At 38.2% G+C, this 22,524-nt stretch overlaps 1 protein-coding gene across 1 annotated transcript; it reads left to right on the top strand.

The window, feature by feature from the left end:
• Positions 1–17,471: 17,471 nt before the first annotated feature.
• On the top strand, positions 17,472–21,135 carry LOC110885059 (cysteine synthase). The gene is made up of 10 exons (XM_022132754.2): positions 17,472–17,612; positions 17,704–17,813; positions 17,896–17,953; positions 18,463–18,726; positions 18,812–18,949; positions 19,359–19,410; positions 19,843–19,922; positions 20,070–20,129; positions 20,261–20,341; positions 20,861–21,135. Exons 1-10 carry the CDS (start codon positions 17,571–17,573, stop codon positions 20,951–20,953), a joined length of 978 nt encoding a protein of 325 aa, XP_021988446.1. The 5' UTR covers positions 17,472–17,570; the 3' UTR covers positions 20,954–21,135.
• Positions 21,136–22,524: the final 1,389 nt, after the last annotated feature.

Here is a 22,524-nt window from a genome sequence, read left to right on the forward strand (position 1 = left end):
GAAGTTCTGCAAAGGTTAGTTTTATGAAGTATCTCGGCTTGCCAGGTATCGGATCGAGCACCAACATCAGTTAATCAAAAATAATATTAAATTGAAAATCTTTTTGGATTTTTGATGAAATAAAAGACAACAATTTTAATATCCTTTGAATGTTATCAAACGACATCACCGCTAATGTCGTGTTGATATGCACCAAACGACAAAACTGTTTAAAATAAGACAATAAAACTAAGCAGTAAATAAATATGTACAAACACAACAATATTTTTGCGAGTTTCTGGCGAAGAGAATCATATCAGCTTGCGGTCTTTTGTCAAAACACATTTCCCTTTAAAATTCTTTTACAGACGCGGATAAGTATTCTACCACAATTACCGATATTGTTATCCACTTAAACTCAGCGATCAAGTGTAATCATAATACAATGAGATACATTTAAGGTATGATTTATACTTACCGACCGGTGTTCATCCACTCACGACACATTCCCGTATCAAGGTATGCACGAGAGTTCATCTTACCGGGGAGTATACCATTTATCATCCGTTTTTAACGTATATAACATGTGAACAAGTCACTTATTTGAGTTGAAAACAAGCCCTATGTGATAGAATCACTTATTGATGAGGAACTTGATTTTCGATGCATGAGGGCACAGGAGCAAGTCCGTGAACAGGTCAGTACTTCCGATTCAAACCCTTCAAAAATTTAGAGGTTTTCAGAATTGACCATTTTGAAAAATTGTCCGTTATGAAGTTCTGCAAAGGTTAGTTTTATGAAGTATCTCGGCTTGCCAGGTATCGGATCGAGCACCAACATCAGTTAATCAAAAATAATATTAAATTGAAAATCTTTTTGGATTTTTGATGAAATAAAAGACAACAATTTTAATATCCTTTGAATGTTATCAAACGACATCACCGCTAATGTCGTGCTGATATGCACCAAACGACAAAACTGTTTAAAATAAGACAATAAAACTAAGCAGTAAATAAATATGTACAAACACAACAATATTTTTGCGAGTTTCTGGCGAAGAGAATCATATCAGCTTGCGGTCTTTTGTCAAAACACATTTCCCTTTAAAATTCTTTTACAGACGCGGATAAGTATTCTACCACAATTACCGATATTGTTATCCACTTAAACTCAGCGATCAAGTGTAATCATAATACAATGAGATACATTTAAGGTATGATTTATACTTACCGACCGGTGTTCATCCACTCACGACACATTCCCGTATCAAGGTATGCACGAGAGTTCATCTTACCGGGGAGTATACCATTTATCATCCGTTTTTAACGTATATAACATGTGAACAAGTCACTTATTTGAGTTGAAAACAAGCCCTATGTGATAGAATCACTTATTGATGAGGAACTTGATTTTCGATGCATGAGGGCACAGGAGCAAGTCCGTGAACAGGTCAGTACTTCCGATTCAAACCCTTCAAAAATTTAGAGGTTTTCAGAATTGACCATTTTGAAAAATTGTCCGTTATGAAGTTCTGCAAAGGTTAGTTTTATGAAGTATCTCGGCTTGCCAGGTATCGGATCGAGCACCAACATCAGTTAATCAAAAATAATATTAAATTGAAAATCTTTTTGGATTTTTGATGAAATAAAAGACAACAATTTTAATATCCTTTGAATGTTATCAAACGACATCACCGCTAATGTCGTGTTGATATGCACCAAACGACAAAACTGTTTAAAATAAGACAATAAAACTAAGCAGTAAATAAATATGTACAAACACAACAATATTTTTGCGAGTTTCTGGCGAAGAGAATTATATCAGCTTGCGGTCTTTTGTCAAAACACATTTCCCTTTAAAATTCTTTTACAGACGCGGATAAGTATTCTACCACAATTACCGATATTGTTATCCACTTAAACTCAGCGATCAAGTGTAATCATAATACAATGAGATACATTTAAGGTATGATTTATACTTACCGACCGGTGTTCATCCACTCACGACACATTCCCGTATCAAGGTATGCACGAGAGTTCATCTTACCGGGGAGTATACCATTTATCATCCGTTTTTAACGTATATAACATGTGAACAAGTCACTTATTTGAGTTGAAAACAAGCCCTATGTGATAGAATCACTTATTGATGAGGAACTTGATTTTCGATGCATGAGGGCACAGGAGCAAGTCCGTGAACAGGTCAGTACTTCCGATTCAAACCCTTCAAAAATTTAGAGGTTTTCAGAATTGACCATTTTGAAAAATTGTCCGTTATGAAGTTCTGCAAAGGTTAGTTTTATGAAGTATCTCGGCTTGCCAGGTATCGGATCGAGCACCAACATCAGTTAATCAAAAATAATATTAAATTGAAAATCTTTTTGGATTTTTGATGAAATAAAAGACAACAATTTTAATATCCTTTGAATGTTATCAAACGACATCACCGCTAATGTCGTGCTGATATGCACCAAACGACAAAACTGTTTAAAATAAGACAATAAAACTAAGCAGTAAATAAATATGTACAAACACAACAATATTTTTGCGAGTTTCTGGCGAAGAGAATCATATCAGCTTGCGGTCTTTTGTCAAAACACATTTCCCTTTAAAATTCTTTTACAGACGCGGATAAGTATTCTACCACAATTACCGATATTGTTATCCACTTAAACTCAGCGATCAAGTGTAATCATAATACAATGAGATACATTTAAGGTATGATTTATACTTACCGACCGGTGTTCATCCACTCACGACACATTCCCGTATCAAGGTATGCACGAGAGTTCATCTTACCGGGGAGTATACCATTTATCATCCGTTTTTAACGTATATAACATGTGAACAAGTCACTTATTTGAGTTGAAAACAAGCCCTATGTGATAGAATCACTTATTGATGAGGAACTTGATTTTCGATGCATGAGGGCACAGGAGCAAGTCCGTGAACAGGTCAGTACTTCCGTACAGCAGAGAGACGAACTTGACTCCCGGATAAATGTGATATTTTATCACTTATTTTGTATGGACATGTGATTGTTTATCACTTATTGAGGTCGAATGCAGTATGAATATGTACACGTATGTATGGTATCATGGAAGAACTAGACTTTGTCTTTTATAGAAACAACCATGATACCCAGATGATAAACAACATAAACCCCAAATATCTCAGAACCTCGGCAATCTATCAAACGAAATTTCGGTACCAAGACCATATGCCAATGAGCGGTTCCCACGCGGTTTTCAGTTCGTTATGTTTATATCTCCTGCATACTTTAAAGTGATCGTGAGTCTACCGGTACATCATTAGTAGAGCTACTTATCATTTTCTTTTTCTTTTGATTTCTAGAAACATGTTTCGACCGACCTCTGATGTAATATCATTTTCTCTTATATTACCAAGAAACTCATTTTTGATTTTCTATTGTTTTTGTGTTTTACTGAATTTTCTCCCCCTTAAATGCAGAAAGTAAATAAATTAAAGACATATTTTTGTATTTTTGTGGTTTTTCAATGTTTTTGTATTTTTCTTGAAACTTTCTCCCCCTAAAATTCAAAAATAAAATAAAGTAAAAACATATTTTTGGATTTTTGGTTTTAGAAAAATATTTACAAAAACGATTTCCCGATGTCGGTTACTCTTGCTTCACCTTTATGCCGTTTACCAAAAGTAAATAATCGAATCTTGATTTATCAAATGCTTTGGTAAAAAGGTCGGCGCGTTGGTGATCGGTATGAATGTGAACCACATCGATAAGTCTCTTTTCAAAGCAATCACGTATGAAGTGATATTTAATATCAATGTGCTTCGTTTTTGAGTGCTGTACAGGATTTCTAGTGATCTGTAAAGCAGCTTCATTATCAACATAAATAGGAGTAGTTAGGAATTCAAAACCGTAGTCCCGCATCTGTTGTTGGATCCATAGAACCTGGGAGCAGCAACTAGACGCAGCAATGTATTCCGCTTCACATGTAGATGTAGCCACACATGTCTGCTTCTTGCACTGCCAAGTGACTAGGCGATTGCCTAAGAACTGACATCCTGCTGTAGTTGATTTTCCATCTTTCTTGCAGCCGCCGAAATCAGAATCATTGTAAGCCTTGAGATCGAAGTTATCATCCTTAGGGTACCATAACCCGGTGTCAGGGCAACCCTTCAGATAACGAAAAATCCTTTTGACAGCAGCATAGTGAGAGACCTTCGGATTTGCTTGGTATCTTGCGAGAAGACAAGTTGGATACATAATGTCGGGTCTTGATGCGGTGAGATACATTAAAGATCCAATCATAGCACGATAAAGTGAAGAGTCTACAGCATCCCCTTTTTCATCCGGAGTAATCCCGTGATTCTGCTGAAGAGGAGTAGAAATTGGCTTCGAATCGGACATCTGGAACCGGCTCAAGATGTCTCCGACGTACTTGGTTTGATGGATAAAAATTCCAGATTCGGACTGATTAACTTGCAAACCCAAGAAGAACGTCATTTCACCCATCGCACTCATCTCGAATCGATCTTGCATCACCTTTTCAAATTCCTTGCATAACTTATCATCGGTAGAACCAAAGATAATGTCATCGACATACACTTGTACCAACAGAAGATCTTCACCTTTTTCTTTGATGAAGAGGGTACAATCGATCAAACCCCGTCTAAACCCGTTGTTCAGCAGGTAGGTAGACAGTGTCTCATACCAGGCCCTGGGTGCTTGATGAAGACCATATAATGCCTTGTTAAGTAGTAAAACCCTGTCAGGATGTAATGGATCTTCAAACCCCGGTGGTTGCTCGACATATACTTCCTCTTCGACTACTCCGTGAAGAAAAGCACTTTTAACATCCATCTGGTACACCTTGAATTTCTTGAAAGATGCGTAGGCTAGAAAGATTCTAATAGCCTCCAGACGAGCAACAGGTGCATACACTTCATTGTAGTCAATACCTTCTATCTGACTGAAGCCTTGAACAACTAACCTTGCTTTGTTTCGGACAACAATCCCACGGTCGTCCTTTTTGCACTTAAACACCCAACGAGTTCCGATCTTCTTGTAGTTGTCGGGCCTATCAACCAATTTCCATACGCCCAACTTCTCGAACTGCTGAAGTTCTTCTTGCATGGCTTCCACCCAGGAATCATCTTTCAATACCTCCTTCCAAGATCTAGGCTCTTCTTGGCTAACATAGCAGGCGAAAGACCAATCATTTTGTTGTCCCGATTCTCGTATCTCAGCATACAAGCCAGCATTTTCGTTATTTCTAATTTGATTCCTTGTCCTTACACCACTGAGAACATCACCTATAATATTCTGCTGAGGATGAATGTTATGAATTCGGGTTTCAGAAACTGGAGGAATTTCAACATTTGACCTCAAGTTATTGATATTTAAATTCCCGATATCATTCTGAAGCTGTTGAGTTGTAGACGATGATGCATTTTCTTCTTGGATAATTGGCGCAGACACTGGATCCGTTGCTTCTGAAGTACCTTGAACCGGACGTGGTGCTTCACCATCATTTGCATCAACATACTCCTCATCTTCCGATGACACATTGTAATTGACAGCATCATTAAACACCTCATTTGAAACGAGATTGTTGACAGAAGAAGATGCTTGTGAGTCAACAATGATTGGGCGAGCTAACTGAGAGCCAGTCGCATTCTCGCTTTCAGACAACATTTGAGCAATTGCATTGTCATCATCAAATGTCGGCAGATTAAATGAGTCGAAAAGACCATCATAATCGAACATCCATGGATCTCCAGAAGGCTTCGGTGGATTAGAATATCTTTGAACTCTTACTTCACCCCATTCTTCAATCCTTTTGGTAGTCAGGTTCCATACTCGCAGATTAGGAGTAGCATACCCAAGGAAGTAACCTTCAATAGCTTTGGCACCAAACTTCCCGTCAGGCTCAATCATGGTACATGGTGCACCAAAAGGTTCTAGATATTCCAAGTCAGGAGTCTTCTTGTGTAGGAGTTCGAAGCACGTTTTGCCATGTCTTTTCACTGTGAGAACCCTGTTTAACGTGTAGCAAGCCGAGGCAACAGCTTCAGTCCAGAATCGAACTGGAAGCTGAGACTCAACCAACATGGTTCTTGCAGTCTCAATTAAGGTTCTGTTCTTTCTTTCAGCGACTCCATTTTGTTGTGGTGTGTACCGAGAGCTGTATTCATGAAGGATTCCTTTTGCAGTGCAAAATTCATCCATAACCCTGTTTTTGAACTCGGTTCCGTTGTCGCTTCGAATTCGCCTCACCTTTAGATTATAAAGATTTTCCAACAAGGTGATCAAATTCTTTAGAATTTCTGGAGTCTCACTCTTGTGAACCATGAAATCAACCCATGAAAATCTTGAATAGTCATCAGTAACTACCAAGCAGAAAACCTCCCCGTGCACACTCTTGTGTTTGACTGGGCCGAAAAGGTCCATATGCAGACGTTCGAGTGGCATGTTTACAGTGTTAACCTTTTTCAATGGATGTGATTTCTTGATTTGCTTCCCTTTCTGACACGGCACACAGACATCTTGAAGTTGAAAATTCTTCACATTGACACCTCTCACCAAATTGTTTTTGACAAGGTGATTCATTTTTCTGAGGTGAATATGACCCATCCGTCTGTGCCAAGAGATCGTCTCCTTTTCAGTGGCTTTTGAAATAAAGCAAGTAACTTGTTTGGACTTAGTTATTGCTTGGCTCATATCAAGGACATACAAATCATTAACTCTTGGTGCTGATAAGAGAATCCATTCTGCGGGAATCTTGAATCCTGGCTTCAGCACATAACAACCGGCATCATCAAAATGCACGGTGAACTTCTTGTCGCAGATCTGAGAGACACTCAGGAGATTGTGATCCAACTGTTGCACATAATTGATTTTGTCGAAACTCACAATTCCATTTGAGATCATTCCCTCGCCGGTGATATACCCTCCTTTGTCTCCAGCAAACGCAACATATCCTCCTCTTATACTTCGCACATCGAAAAGAAGACGATAGTCGCCCGTCGTGTGCCTGGAAGCCCCACTATCAACAATCCAAAGACTATTAATAGTTCCTCCTGGAGCCGCCTGCACACGCAACTAACTTATCAGTTTGAGAGGGGGACCCAAGCCTTTGTGGACTTGGGTCTTCTTGATCATCAAGGAAAGTGATTTCAATCACTTGATGATTAGGAAAAAGAACCTGTGGTGCTCCCCCTGATTGAATTACCTGTTTTTGTTTCCAAGTTGTTTGTCCTTTACCAGTATTTGTATTAATTGTTTTAGCATTTACTGGTTTTACAGTTGTAGATTTTGCTTGTACAGGTTTTTCTTCTTTGACCTCTGATTTTAAGGCCTTCTCAATTACCTTTTGATTCTTTTGTTTTAACTTCTTTTCCCTTTCTTTCAAGACACGTGGGTCTTGTTTCGGGGAAATAGGTCGTTTTTGGTAATTGGTTTCTTGGGGAGCACTCGTTTTTGCCTTCAACTTTTGCAGGTATGGGCAGTATCTTACAATATGCCCAATTGTGCCACATTCAAAGCACGTTCTCCGCTCTACAAACCTCGGAGAAACATATTGATGACCAGACGGAGAACCAGACAATGAACTTTGTGATCTAGACGTACTAGGACCTAAATCACATCCGTTGGTGTGTTGGGTGTAATTATTTTGATCATTTCGTTTTAAAATTCTAACTTGTTTTACAAAATCAACGTTAGATTTATCCTGAAATGTTTCAAGTTTGTCTGAACCAGTGGATCCAACAAAGTTCATTTTTGGTTCTTGTTTCTTAACATGAGCTCTTTTGTTTTGCACCTTTTGTTGTTGAACCTTAGGTTGCTCAACCCTTGATTGTTGAATTTTAGGTTGTGCAGCCTTAGGTTGAGTAGCCTTAGACTGTTCAGCTTTAGGTTGTTGAACCTTTGGTTGTTCAGTCTTAGGCTGCTGAACTTTAGGTGCTTGAACATTCTTGTTCTGAGCCTTCTTTCCCTGTACCTTACCCTTTCCGGAGTTGACTTGTTGTTTTCGCTCAATTGGTAGTTTTTGGTTTCCGTATTGTTTTCTAATTTGTTCACACGGAATTGGATCACATTGAGTGACTGTAACTTTGCCACTTTTGTTCCCCAAAAACTTATCAGTGCATCCTTCAAAAATTTGCTCAATTAAATCTTGATTTACATTTTTAATTGGAAAATCTTTGTTAGAGTAGATTTTGTTGTCTCCTTTGAGCGTATACAACAAGTTATTCCCTTCAGAGCTAACTACAAGGGATTCCATTGCTTTTGACATTTTAGTCTTACTCGGTTTCACTGGTGGATCACACAGAATGTGATTCTCGATAGGAATATCTGTTGTAACCGAGTTAGACTGTTGTTTCACAATTTCTTCAGATTCATCGTCCGAAGAATCAGCATCCTCAATAATGGGAGGACTCTGTTCCTTAACACACGATGAATCTGTCACATTCTCAGATTCTGATTTACCCGAGGATGATGTACCAGTGTGAACCCGAGGCCTGCTGCAAAGTCATCTAGACCGAGTGGCACAGCAGGTTCAAAACGGGGCATATCCTCGTCATCAGGCAATTTGGAGTAATTGTGATTCATTGGGGGAGGACATGATTTGTAACCAATACATTTTGCATCCCCCTTTTTCTTTTGAACATCAATAATGTGATCCAAAACATAGCGGGAATTGGAATAGCTTTCCAATTTCTGCTTAATTGTCTCACATTCACATCGAGCTGTTGCTAACTCTACCATTTGCTTTTCAATTGTGTCAATTAGATTATTGTTAGCATGTTGTTTTCTCAAAACAGCCTTTTGTAATTCAGAAACATCATGTTTTAATGACGCAATTGTTGCTTTAAACTCCTTTTCATTTCTGGTTAAAAACAAGTTAGCTTCAGTTGCTTTAGAAAGATCTACAATCAATTCTTGATTGTGTTTGTGTGTGATTTCAAACTGCATTTCCTTTTCTGCATATTCTAAACTGTAGGATCGGATTTCGACCTAAACGAGTCGTTCGGAAGAGCTCAACTCCATTTCAGAGGCGGAAACAAAGAAACAGATGCGTACACAGCTAGATTCACACTTTAATCCTCTTGTATATTGATTTTACAATGTTTACATTCACAAGGAAAACCGGCAATACCTCGGTATCAATTCTGAAATCTGTTCAAATGAAATGCAAGACTAGCTATATATACTAGTTATGAACCGCTCGAAATACATTGACATAAAGGCGGTTCACATAAAAACCAAATAAGCGATCCTATAAGTTGTACAAAAAGCGATCCATATATTGCCATTAAAAGCGGTCTGACATGTAAGCAATAAAGGCGATCCATCTCAATTCCTTAGTCTTTCAAGTTGATCTTCTCATTGAACCACATACATTTTTGTCTTCTTGTGAGCTTCATATAATTGGTCCATGGAATGGTGAGTCCTCATTGGACCTCCTAGTGGTCCAATCACAACAAAGCTTGAATTTGACATTTTGTGAACATGAATATTTCTTGTGACTTTTGTCATTAAACGGCCAACATCAATTTTGAATCATGACATCACTTGTGATGTCACCTAGGTGATGTCACTCGTGATGTCATGCCCGATCGGATCCGCACCGTGACTGAGACTCGACATGAGACGAAGACGACAGATGACTGCACCAACATAAACACTTTGCACATTCAATAGGAGCAGAAATAGAGTCAGAATTAGTATCACATACCTGAGAAGTTTGACCTTCTACGTGAGCCATAAAGGCTGTATGAAAAGAAAAAGATCCATCTTCAGAGAAAAACTGAGCAAGCTTCTCGGAAGTTCCAGCAGATTTCTGGCAAAGAATAGATCTCCTTTTGCATAATGCTTCAGCTTCAGCCAACAACTCATCAACCTCCAGATCTAAAGCATCACTTGATAAATCACCAGCATCAAGTGATTCCCCATCCATGCTCCCACTATAACCCGAACTATCTTCATCTTCCGAAGATTCACCAGCAGACACGGGTTCAACTACCTTTTCAACCACTTTAGCATAACATGCTGTTCCACCATTTCCTCCTTCTCCAAGCTGAAGATTCCAGTTACAGATTTCATCAGCTTGAACAACCAATCCTCTGTGGGGATTAGTGTTTGCGGATCCAGATGTATTTCCTCCAACAGGAACTATTGATCTGACAGTATTGTTGTTCTGTTGCTGTTGTGGCTGTCCTTGATTCCTGAAGGGATTCTGATTTCCTTGCTTAGGTGGCTTCTGACACTCCCGCTTGAAGTGACCCTTTTCACCACAATTGAAGCAAGTGACAGCATTCTTATCAAAACCATACTTGGTGTTGTTGTTGCTTTCCAAGTTGGTTCTCCCCGTCCTTTCCATAAACTCCTTTGCTCTTCGAATTGCACTAGCAAGAGCCCATTTGATATCCATCATTTCAAACTCTTCTTTATCCACTTGCTGATAGTCTTCATTGGTTAGATTGATATTCCCAATCTGACCTGCAACTAATCCACAATAAGCACTAACCAAGGTATTCAACATCTCCATATGCTCCTTGGCTATTTCAACAGTGACTTTGGAAAAGTTGGAAGTGTCTAATCTGACTGTGTTCGGATTGGAAGTGGCTTGAAAGTTTGAAGAGTTTCCATAAAACCCTTGCTGTTGCGGTTGTTGCTGCTGAGCTCTGCTTGGGTCTAAGAAAGGCGGTGGTGTGAATTGCTGAGTTGTCTGTTGTTGTTGAGAAGAAGAATCTGGTCTTGAATACATCATCGTGTATGCTGAAGGATCAAACTGATTTGTTGTGGAAGGTCCGGTGTTTGAGATGAAAGCTGTTTGAAGCTTCGCATGTTGAGAGGCTGGTTTTTCTCCACTAATACCACCTGCAATCCCATAGTACATCTCTGGATTCTGAGGAGTTATTGTTCTTTTTGCCTTTAGCTTTTCTTCTACATCTTTGTTCTCCAATTTTTGAATTAACTCATAAACGGTGATTGTGTCCAGAACACCATTTTCCTTGAGAATTTCAAGATAACCGCTCCATTTTGCTGGTAAGCTATCAGTGAATCTCTTCACCATTTCTTGTGGAGTGGCAGTGACTCTAAAGGCAAACATCTCACTCAACAAGTGATGGAACCTTGTAGATAACTCTGCCAAACCCTCATTCTCCATACACGTGAAACCTTCAAACTCTTTCTTCAGTAATTCTTGCTTGATCTTTCTAGATTGAGCATTTCCTTCACATCGTAACGTGAGCATATCCCACAAGCTTTTAGTAGTCGTGCAGTAAACAAACTGGTGGTAAATGTCTCTGTGAAGAGTTTGTGTGAGAATCATGAATGCTTTCTTTTCTAACTCAAATTTCTTCTTATCATCATCAGACATAGTGCTGTAAGTTTCTGGATTGGATCCTGCAACTTCCAACTCATTTTCAAATGGGGTGAAGAAACACATCCAAAGATCTTGACCTTGCCCCTGAACATAAGTTCTCAGCCTTTCTTTCCACCATCCCCAATCATTGATGTGATTTAGTTTTGGCGGTTTTGTGCTTGTACCAGTTTCACTGTCGTTCTGCATCATTGCTTGAATGCTGCTGCTTTGATTTGTGACCAATGCCCATTGATTTGCAGTTATCATTGCAGCTTGAGGTGGGGCAATAGCCTGCATCCATGCAGTTTTGTTGAACTCTGACGCAGATTGTGTGGCTGATGATTGCGTAGCTGATGATTGTGGAGTCAAAGTTGTTGTAGTCCACGCGGATGGATCCCACTGACCGTTTGTTCCCATTTTATAAAAATTAATATATTAAGTGAAAATTGATTTAAAATTTGAAAAACAAGTTTTTCCTTTTTCAAAAATTCAATGTTCACAAACTATGTTAATATGTTGAAATGAAACAAACAGCCGAAAGATCCTGGATCGAAAGACCTGAAAAACACAACTGTTAACTTAAACAGATAAGAATCGAAAGATAACACCTGTTCGAAGGATCAACAGTGTTCGAAAGATCACTGTTGAATTTCGAACAATGACTTCGAAAGATTCTCCAAGACGAAGGATCCTTATCTTTCGAAAAGAAACAGTAGCTCGAACGATATATCCTTCGAAAAGATTCCTTGGCTCGAAAGATAACTCACAGACTTCGAAAGATGTTCGAAGGATGGGTATCTGTCGAACCTCCTTGATCGAAAGATGATCTTTCGACTTCGAAGGATATCTTTCGAACACAACTGACACACTGACACAAAGTAGACAGGTTGGTGAAAAGGTGATGGGGTTGGTAGACAACTTTCGGCAGAAGGTATGTTCAGACCTCAACTTTCTACCAACTCAGATTTGACTTTTAAAAAATTGCCCAAAAAGGAAGCTTCTTATCCAGAAACCGGTCACCGGAGTAAGCCGGAATTTTGGCCGGAAATTACCAAACCTTTTAGAACAAGATTTTAAGTTACCCAAACCTTCCCTTAACACACCCGGTTAGTTTAGAACACGTTTTTAAGTTTATAAATGCAAGAAAAACACCAAAAACGGGTGCTAAACCAAGTGAGTTTTGTCCAAACACTCCAAAGTCTTGTACAAACCCGGTTTTTAACAAGGAAAACAGCCACGGCTCTGATACCACTTGTAGGTCCCTCGGAGGTTGAGGTTAAACCTTATCCTTGTTATGTTTAACACTCTAGCAAGTGCGGAATCCAAGCTAGAATGCAAACCGATAGTTTAGATGAAAGCACAAGCAACAAAGAGAAAGAGTAGACACGCAAGATATCAAAGTTTTCCCTTGTATTTCAGTGGACACGGTTACAGCCCTTGACCAAACTGAAAATGCTCTCTACAAGACTTGGTTCACTCACATACACTGTCTAAGGACTTTTCTCAGGTCTAACTGTGAAGTGAAACCATACATGGTATATATATACCCATAACAGATTGCATGCTCGAAGGATAAGATAGTCTGGTCGAAAGATAATCTATCGACCAGAATCATACCGAAGGATCCATACATACCTCGAAGGATGATATATCCTTCGAGGTCCATCTGTATCCATCGAAGGTTGTCTTTCGAGGTCATCGAAGGATATAAATATCCTTCGATGACATCCTTCGAACACAAACAAACTTACACACTAAGTGTTGACTGTTTGGCCAAGTCAAACCAGGAGGATGGTTGACTTGGTCAAACTTACAATCAAACACATAAACAAACCACCACAAGACGTAAACACGACTAACAAAAGACATCGTTTTATGACATTACAAAATACAGACAAAGTACAGACACAAGTGCACCAACAATAACCCTCGAATTTACATACTTTCAAGGTTTGTCAACATTAGTCCTTTATTTAATATTTAATGCCACGTGTAAACTCATGACACGTGTCAACACATTATTGGACACAAAATTTCGAGGTGTTACATGTGTAAACATAACATACAAGCATTCATCGAATAACACGTATAACATGCAGAGTCGGTTAGCGTATAAAAGTGTTTGCGTTGTGTGATCGATGTGATTTGATATAAGTAACGTATGTAACACCCAAAAGTGCGTAAAGCAAAAAGGGATCGAGTATACTCACGGATTATGTTTAGTAAATAAACACTCTCTTGGATTGAAGGGAGCGCTGAGGGATTAGCCTGAATAGTTAACGATGGCGTAAACGATGAACGGTGCGTTAAACGGTGCGCGTGGGTAAAGTGTGACGGAGGGTCATCCGATCGGATGACAATCTGGACAGATGGTCATCTGGTCGGATGGCCATTCGGTCTGACTGTCATTCGTTTAGGATGGATGTGTTTGTGTATGATGGCTTTGAAGTTTTCGTTGGAGCATTTTAAAATCACAGAAGTATCTCTACCTTTCAAGTCGTCCGGTCGAATGGTCATCCGATCGGATGGCCGTTCGCTCGAATGGCGATCTGTTCCAAGTGAGACATTTCATAGAGAACAAGTTCACAGCAGAATAGTCATTCGACTGGATGGTCATCCGATCGGATGACTATTCGCCAGAAATTGATGATCTTTGATAATTTGTAAAAATGTTTGAGTGTTGAGATTACAAGTCATCCGACCGGAGTGTCGTTCGATCGGATGGCAATCCGATCGGACGACAGTCCGTTGGGTGACTTGCTCGTTTTGAAATCTGGAACATTTTGTTAAGTTTAGAAAGTTGCGGTTTGACTGAGATGGTACGACAACGCGTTAAACACCGGAAACCCCATCAAGTCCAAGTTATCGGTCAGATGGGAATCACCCTGTCTGACCAGTTAACTGTTCTTAACGGTGGTTCATGTTCAACCCTTGAATCAGTTGTCTCTTTGATAGGAATCAGTTCCCAAACCGACACTTCACTAGAGCATGAGTGGAGGGCCTGAATGAGCTCCGATTCTATCAGTTTTGAGTGCAAGAGTGTAAAAGAGTTGAAAGAAAGTTAGAGTTAAATGCTTGGTTGGTCCCTGTGGTTTTCAAAAATTGCAGACTTGGTCCTAGTGGTTTACTAATTACACGCGTGGTCCCAAAACTTGTCAAAAATGAACTCGGTTGGTCCCGAGCCCTAACATCAGTTAAATTTCTCAGTTAACTCTGTGTGAAATGACTATATTACCCTTGAACAATTAAAAAAAACATATAAAGAAGACTCCTCTTCTTCATCAGACCAATGATCCCATCTCTTGTTCTTCCCTCTCTCGCTAAAACCCACCAGCCACCATCTCCACCTTCAATCCATCACCACCACCTCCACATCCACCGTCACCTTCAACCCTAATTGCTGAATCGTACCTTCAACCCTAATCCCATCCCCTGGTGGCTTCCTCCCTTCTCTCTCTAAAAACCCACCACCAGACACAATATTCGCACAAAAGTTTCAATCAAACCTCCACCACCAGAACTTGACTTCAGGACCCAAATATTAACCGGATCTCGAGCCCTAATTGCTGAATCGCACTCGGAACTGCTCGATTTAGCAGACGAAGGGAGCTTAGTTGTCATAAGAAAGAGCCAATTCGGTCCGGTTCCGGCGTGGCGGGCTGATTTTGTGGAGCCGGAGTGCATTTGGTTGGTTGGGACGAATCATGTGTCAGAGAAATCGGCTGGTGATGTTGAACGAGTTGTGCAGGATGTGAGACCTGATAATGTGGTTGTTGAGTTATGTAGAAGCAGATAATGGTTTTGTCGCTATCAGTGGAGACATTATTTTTGTAGATGTTATGAGTATTGGTTTATGTTAGGGTGTTTATGGTTGTTGTATATCTCAGTTGGGGTTTATTAGGGTTGAAGGTGACGGTGGATGTGGAGGTGGTGGTGGTGGTGATGGATTGAAGGTGGAGATGGTGGCTGGTGGGTTTTAGAGAGAGAGGGAAGAACAGGGGATGGGATCATTGCCTGATGAAGAAGATGAGTCTTCTTTAATATGTTTTTTTATTTCTTTTAATTGTTTAAGGGTAATATAGTCATTTCACAGATAGTTAACTGAGAAATTTAACTGATGTTAGGGCTGGGGACCAACCGAGTTCATTTTTGACAAATTTTAGGACCACACGTGTAATTAGTAAACCATTAGGACCAAGTCTACAATTTTTGAAAACCACAAGGACCAACCAAGCATTTAACTCAGAAAGTTATGAAAACATCTTTCAATCCTTTTAATCTTGAAAATGTTTAGATTTAGGTGAAATCAGTGTTTAAATATGTTGAAATCTATTAGATCTGAGTTGTTCTTGGTGGAATGAGGTCAAATCTTGAAGTTCATGAGAACCCCATGATGACATCATCCTAGAACACCTCAAACCAGCCGATTTCATGGTGGAAAGTGAAGATTTGTTGGTGAAGAAGATGAAAGAGTGTGTGTAGATAATAGAAGTACAAGATTTGAGGTAGAAACTTACAAGAATCGCGAGAAATCGAGAGAAAATAGCCCAAAGTGCGCTGGTCGGACGAGAGAGCTGTCACATCACTGTTTAGGATGTGACATGTGCTATTTATAGGTGACAAAAGAGGAAAGGTGGTGTAGTGTGACGGATCAGAGGGTAGTCCGATCGGATGGCCATCTGGACAGATGACCACTCGATCGAATGTCTCCGGCGAGTTGAGTTTCGATGTTTCGTTTCGTGCGTTGAGCATTGCGATGCGTTTCGAGTAAGCTATGCGATAGTATTAACCAATAATTACACAAATAACCTAACTAACACATAATACATAAAAGTAACCTTATATCTCGAGTTTGTGATGAGATTGCTTTGTGATAGAGTTGTGATTGCGTTTGCGAATAATCACCACAAACAAATATAAACATGCACCAGTAACACATAAATAGCACACACACGTAAAACAAAATCCAGAACATATTATTCGAGTTGCGATGCAATAGCGATGAAATTAGCGATAAGTCAGTTAGTGATAACTGCGATCATTAGCATTTACTCCACATAATACAACTAAAGTTACACAAAATAGAGTATCGATTACAAGTCAAAGAGTACAATCAATAATTAAGCAAAGAGTGACAGATCGCATTTAGCAATCTTTACTTCCTTTGACTTTGACTTTGACTTTAGAAACGCAGGGTGTTACACACACGTCAATAAGACACACTAGCCATTGCAATGCAGAAATTAAAGCTATCTTAATAAATGATCATTTGTAAGTAAAAAATTCCAATGCACGACTTCGAATATCTAGAGACTCAATTCCACAATATTTATGAGCCTTAGTAATATGACCTGGGAAAATATAAATATACCAATCAAGCGACGTAAGACTCAATTCACGATTACTATGAATCCTATGACTTTATTGAAGTATGATTCAAGGAGTGAAAAAGTAAAAAAGCAGTTGTATACATAAATACGACGACAAACGTATTAGTGAAGACTTCCTTGGATATTAGAGGGGAGCCAAAAGGGTGAGAACAACCCTTACATCCATCCATTGGGTGGCAGTGGACGATGTTTGTAACGTGTTGTTTTGATGGAATACTTTGCAATTTTAAATTTACTTTCGGTCGTAGCAAGAAGATGTTGCGCAGCTCCCACTAATGCACAACATCACGGTTGTCGCTATTCGTTCTTGACAACTTAATTACTGCCGATGGAAAATAGTTTCAATCTAGAAAATTAATACAACTTTAACTCATCATTAAAAAAATGATTAAGTTCTTATCAAAGAGTTTAATATATTTTCGTTCTAGTTCAGGAGTATACGAATCATCATCATCGCGAACTCTTTTTTTCAAATACGCGAATTCTGCAAACAAATTCCTTCTTATTTGGAGCTACTATTTATAACGCAAATCTCTTTGGTTTGGGAAAATAGTTTCAGTCTAGAAAATTAATACAACTTTAACTCATCAACTAAAAACTTATCAAAGAGTTTAATATATTTTCGTTGGTACGTTTAGTACACAAAAATGGACTGCAAAACTGAGGGTCCACATTAGTTGAAAGGGGCTAAAGCTAACGAATTGTAATATACTATATTAATTAATATAGTATTTGAGATCTTTGCTTTTTAATCATGCAATCCAGCACATAACGTTGTTGAATTGATTACCCTTGTTTTCTTTGCTTTTCAATAGTTGATTGATTATCTTTGAATAACTGAACAAGTTATGGCTGAAGGAAAGAGTGGGATCGCTAAGGATGTTACGGAAGTAAGTTTGTGTTTGTGATTTGCATGATGTTTGTTTTTTTTTTAAATGTTGCAAACTAGATGTTTGATTATATATATATGTATACATGCAGTTGATTGGTAACACTCCTTTGGTTTATCTCAACAATGTTGTGGATGGTTGTGTTGGCCGTATTGCGGCTAAACTCGAAATGATGGAGCCCTGTTCTAGTGTTAAGGACAGGTGTGGTTATCACTTACAAGAATTTGGATTTATAAGTCAAAGTTGGATTAGTTATGGTTGTGTTTATTTTGGGTGTGTGTAGGATTGGTTATAGCATGATTACGGACGCCGAAGAAAAGGGGCTCATAACACCTGGAAAGGTTTGTTATCATCATATATGCATATTCTTGAGGAACATTTTGCATTTAAACTTTATGTTGTTTTACGCTAAAAAGGAAACAGTCGGAAATCAATTTAGTTTCGGCAAAAATCTTCATTGGCGAAAACTGGAGCCTTGAGTTATGGGATTTGGGCCTGACGGGTGCCACATGATCGGGCTTATGGGCTATGTAACTCCACTCATAGCCCAAGTTATGCGTTTTTTAAAAGTTTGAGTGTTTTGTACTCTAGTTTTGTTCAACTGGTCCAAGTTAGAGTCTGCTAGCTCTTGGATCAGCTCCGTATCAACTTAAGCATATCAAATACAATTAGTTTAAGATTATGTAAGCCTTTAAGAACGAATCTTAGATGCTATATTATTGTAATTCAGTTACTTAGTAACCGTCTTTAGTGTTCATAGTTATGATTGATTGTTATCTAATGGTGTTATAGCATAGTAAATCTCAAAATCGACTTCATCTAACATATTTGTTGTAAATTATTGCTAAAGAGTGTCCTTGTCGAACCAACAAGCGGCAACACTGGCATTGGGCTAGCTTTCATGGCTGCGGCAAAGGGGTACAAGCTCATCATTACGATGCCTGCTTCGATGAGCCTTGAGAGACGAATTGTTCTCCGTGCTTTTGGTGCTGAGTTGGTCCTTACTGATCCCGCTAAAGGAGTGAAAGGTGCTCTCCAGAAAGCTGAGGAGATTATGGCTAAAACGCCAAATTCTTACATGCTTCAGCAGTTTGAGAATCCTGCTAATCCAAAGGTAGTTTATTTTTTATTATTTTTTTTTTATAATTGTTGTTGATATATTTATGTTACGACGAATATTGATTATCTGTGTCTCTTAGATCCATTACGAAACAACTGGACCTGAAGTCTGGAAAGGTACAGGTGGGAAAATCGATGCTTTTGTTTCCGGCATTGGTACTGGCGGTACGATTACAGGTGCAGGGAAATATCTTAAAGAGCAGAACCCTGACATAAAGGTTTGATTGCTTTTACTTGTTCAGGCCTAATTTGACATTTAGAGGTGTTAGGATGCGGGTCAAAGCAAGTCGGGTTGGGCCGAACCGCCAATACTTTGTTTTATATTTTGGTTTGAACTTTATAAAATATTAATGCATAAACCATCACTACAAATAGTATATCCTTGACATAATAATATATTTTCTTTAAAACAATACAATCAGAACACTGTAAGCATTAGAATACACATGAGACAACTTTTGACCCGTTTCATTTTTAGCTAACTTTGACCCATAAAAACCATCACTACAAGTAGTATATCCTTGACATAATAATATATTTTCTTTTCTATTTCTGTATTTCATCAATGCATCTATTCTCCACGTTTTCTTCATACCGCTAATTAATTAATTTAATTTTTGTCATCAGCTTTACGGCGTTGAGCCTGCTGAAAGTGCTATTTTGTCTGGAGGAAAGCCTGGTAAGCTACACCGATGCTTTATTTAACTACAAAATAGTACATTTTTTTCAGAATCGTTTAAGAGAAGTTCCATATATACACTGTGCTAGTGGTGAGCTCCAACTACAAAACTTATTCCCGTCTAAATCGTTTTATACATTACACCCTCCCAAAGTTTATTTCATTTCTATCATCTATCCTATTTTCTGTCGTTTTTATGTTAAACCAATGTATAAAATTCACTATCAGATGTTTAACTTCTTGATTTTATAAATATGAAGTGGATAACAAGACCAACCTGAGCACCGAAAGCTAATCATCATAAGTTACATGAATCTTAAAAAAACAAATGGGGTCATCTATATCATGTTCAGTGAACTAATATATTCATGTCAATTGGACTTCTTATTAATGAATATTTTTGCGTTATTGATTATGTGTATGGTGCCTAAGGTCCACATAAGATCCAAGGGATTGGTGCTGGATTGATCCCTGCTGTTTTAGAAGTTGATCTTATTGATGAAGTTATGCAAGTAAGACCCGCCCCTCATTATCCTCTTTTTATCACTCTACTGTATGGCTTTTTGGGTTTTATTTATTCAAGTTGATCTTATAGATGAAGTTGGGCATTTGTTGTCAATCGTTGATTGTTTTAATTAAAGTGATGTTCTATGCGTAAGGTTTCAAGTGAAGAAGCAATTGAAACTGCAAAGCTTCTTGCTCTTAAAGAAGGATTACTTGTAAGTTAGAGTTAATATTATTCATCATACGCATCTCTGAACATGTTAAATTGCTTCATTTGGTAATCTTCAAAAGAGTTGACACGTTCGACCCATTTACTTTTGAATGGGTCAACTTTTATCTGTTGCAGGTGGGGATATCATCTGGTGCAGCAGCCGCAGCTGCAATCAAGATTGCAAAGAGGTCAGAAAGTGCTGGAAAGCTGATTGTTGTAAGTTTCTTCATTATTTTTCCAACTTTAGGTATTCGTATACTATTCCATCAAGTTTCCCGATACGTTTCAAATTCGCAATCGGTTTTAATTCTATGTTTGCAATGTTCTTTACGTGATGTGAACATGGAAATGAGCTCCATTTATCAATTTGATATTAATGCTCTCAATATAATATCATTGTCCAAATTGTCACAAGACTAGAGATAGCAAATTTGACCCGTTTACTTGTAAATGGGCCCATCTAGATTAATTTTATCTCTAGTTGGGCAAAGGGTAAATTCGAAAAAAGGTATGAAGCATGCCAAATGTATTCACATAGTTTTAATTATCATATTCAACACACTATGGATTTATAAAAAAATTAGAAAAGGTGTTCTGGGTCAATCCAACTATACAATAGTTACCAATTTTGACCCGTTACCTAACCTTTATACGAGCCTGCAGGTGTTTCATTTCTATATTAATTACGTGGTGTGCATATGTAGCTAATGAGATTTTATGTGCAACTAAATGCAGGCTGTGTTCCCGAGTTTCGGGGAGCGATATCTGTCTACTGTGTTATTTGATTCGGTGCGAAAGGAGGCAGAGACTATGACCTTTGATCCTTGAATACAATGACATTGTGTTATTAAGAGGGATCTTGTCAACATATTTGAAGTTCAATTTGTAACTGATGTCTTTTTTTTTTTTCATGGGGCACCTTGTTCTATTTTTGGTCCCGGTGTATGCTTGTTTCGAATGTTATATCATGTGGATGATATCTTTTTCTACCTTGTTTTGGTAATTATAAATAATTGATCATTCAAAACATAGTGATTTGGTAATTCAAACCACATCTTCAAATTTCGTTTCAAAATCATAAACATATAATAAAGTTTTTAAAGCAATATAGATGGTTCATGACAATTATACATATGCATAAAATAAAAGTGAAAAAGAAATTAAATGATAAAGGTAACAGCTCTGTTCTATTGATGTTACTTAGTTGGTTTATTTTGTATTTGTTCAACAAGTTCTTATATTCTTGTGCTTTTTATGTTATTGATAATGAAAATTGGGCCTTTAATGTTATAAAAGTGTTGGGCCGTGTATGACTTTAATTAGTAAAAGAGTATTTGATGATTAGTTTAAGTGTTAAAACTTTTGGCACCTAAAAAATCATAATTACCAATATTAATGTTCACAACTGGTAGTTATTTGTTTGGTTTAAGTATTTCAACATTTTTGTGATAAAATTTAATGAAATAATATGTTACATTTTAATAAAAATACAAGTTTTTTAACTAATAAAATTAAACTACCCGGGAAGCAGTCCCAGGTGATAACCTAGTAAATATAATAAACACAAACACTTTACCCAGAAGTGCTAAAATGTGTGACTAAATTATTTGTTTTTTTAACGGCGAAACCACTATATAAATATATAGAAAACGGACCAGCAAGAAACTGGGACCCGAAAAAACATTACAAGATTACATCATGAATGTTAAAGTCTACCCATCTAGCCCAATCAAGATCACAAAATTTAGACCAATTGCTTAACAAAATAAAAGAAATTTTTTTATAATGTTTGTTGTTCTCTCAAAATTAAGGTGCCGATCGTTGAAAGTTTTCTCGTTTCTAACCTTTCGTGGGAGACCTTTCATTTCTCCCACGCCGTAACTTGAAAAATAGCCCCTGTCATTTTCTTCCCGTTCATGCCTTGGACTTAAGCTAACATATCTTCACCCTTAGATATATTATCTTGAAAAGGATTTCCAGCACAAATAATTATCCAATGGAACCCCCTTGATAAATCAGATCCAATGCGTGACATGCAAGCCCTCTAACAAAACTAGTGGATTAAATTATTTGTTGGGACCCAATAAAATGGGCTTCCAAAAATTGACGGGCAAGCCCACTTAAAGTAGAGCAGACTCGCTCGCCTTAAAAAAGTGTGTTCGTTGTCTTAGGTGTCGGCACGACCCACCGTCTCTATACGATCATTGATCGGTCGCCTCTCACCCTGACAGGACGGGTTAAGCTTTAAAAAAGACCCACCATCCTTTTTTATAGCCCACAATACCCACCCACTGTTTCTCACACCTCCGATGTGGGAACAAAACACTTTTACTTGCCACCAATTCTTTTATTTTATGATTCAGCACCAGCCCTTGGATCTTATGTGAACACAAATGTTT

This window comes from Helianthus annuus, chromosome 10 (assembly GCF_002127325.2).
Source record: "Helianthus annuus cultivar XRQ/B chromosome 10, HanXRQr2.0-SUNRISE, whole genome shotgun sequence".
Taxonomy (NCBI): Eukaryota; Viridiplantae; Streptophyta; class Magnoliopsida; order Asterales; family Asteraceae; genus Helianthus; species Helianthus annuus.

Excerpts from the sequence above, each read along its gene's own strand:
- LOC110885059 (XM_022132754.2), top strand. The coding sequence starts at position 17,571 with ATGGCTGAAGGAAAGAGTGGGATCGCTAAGGATGTTACGGAA. Across the intron at positions 17,814-17,895 it reads TGTTCTAGTGTTAAGGACAG|GATTGGTTATAGCATGATTA; the intron begins GTGTGGTTATCA and ends GGGTGTGTGTAG. Across the intron at positions 20,130-20,260 it reads CTCTTAAAGAAGGATTACTT|GTGGGGATATCATCTGGTGC; the intron begins GTAAGTTAGAGT and ends TATCTGTTGCAG.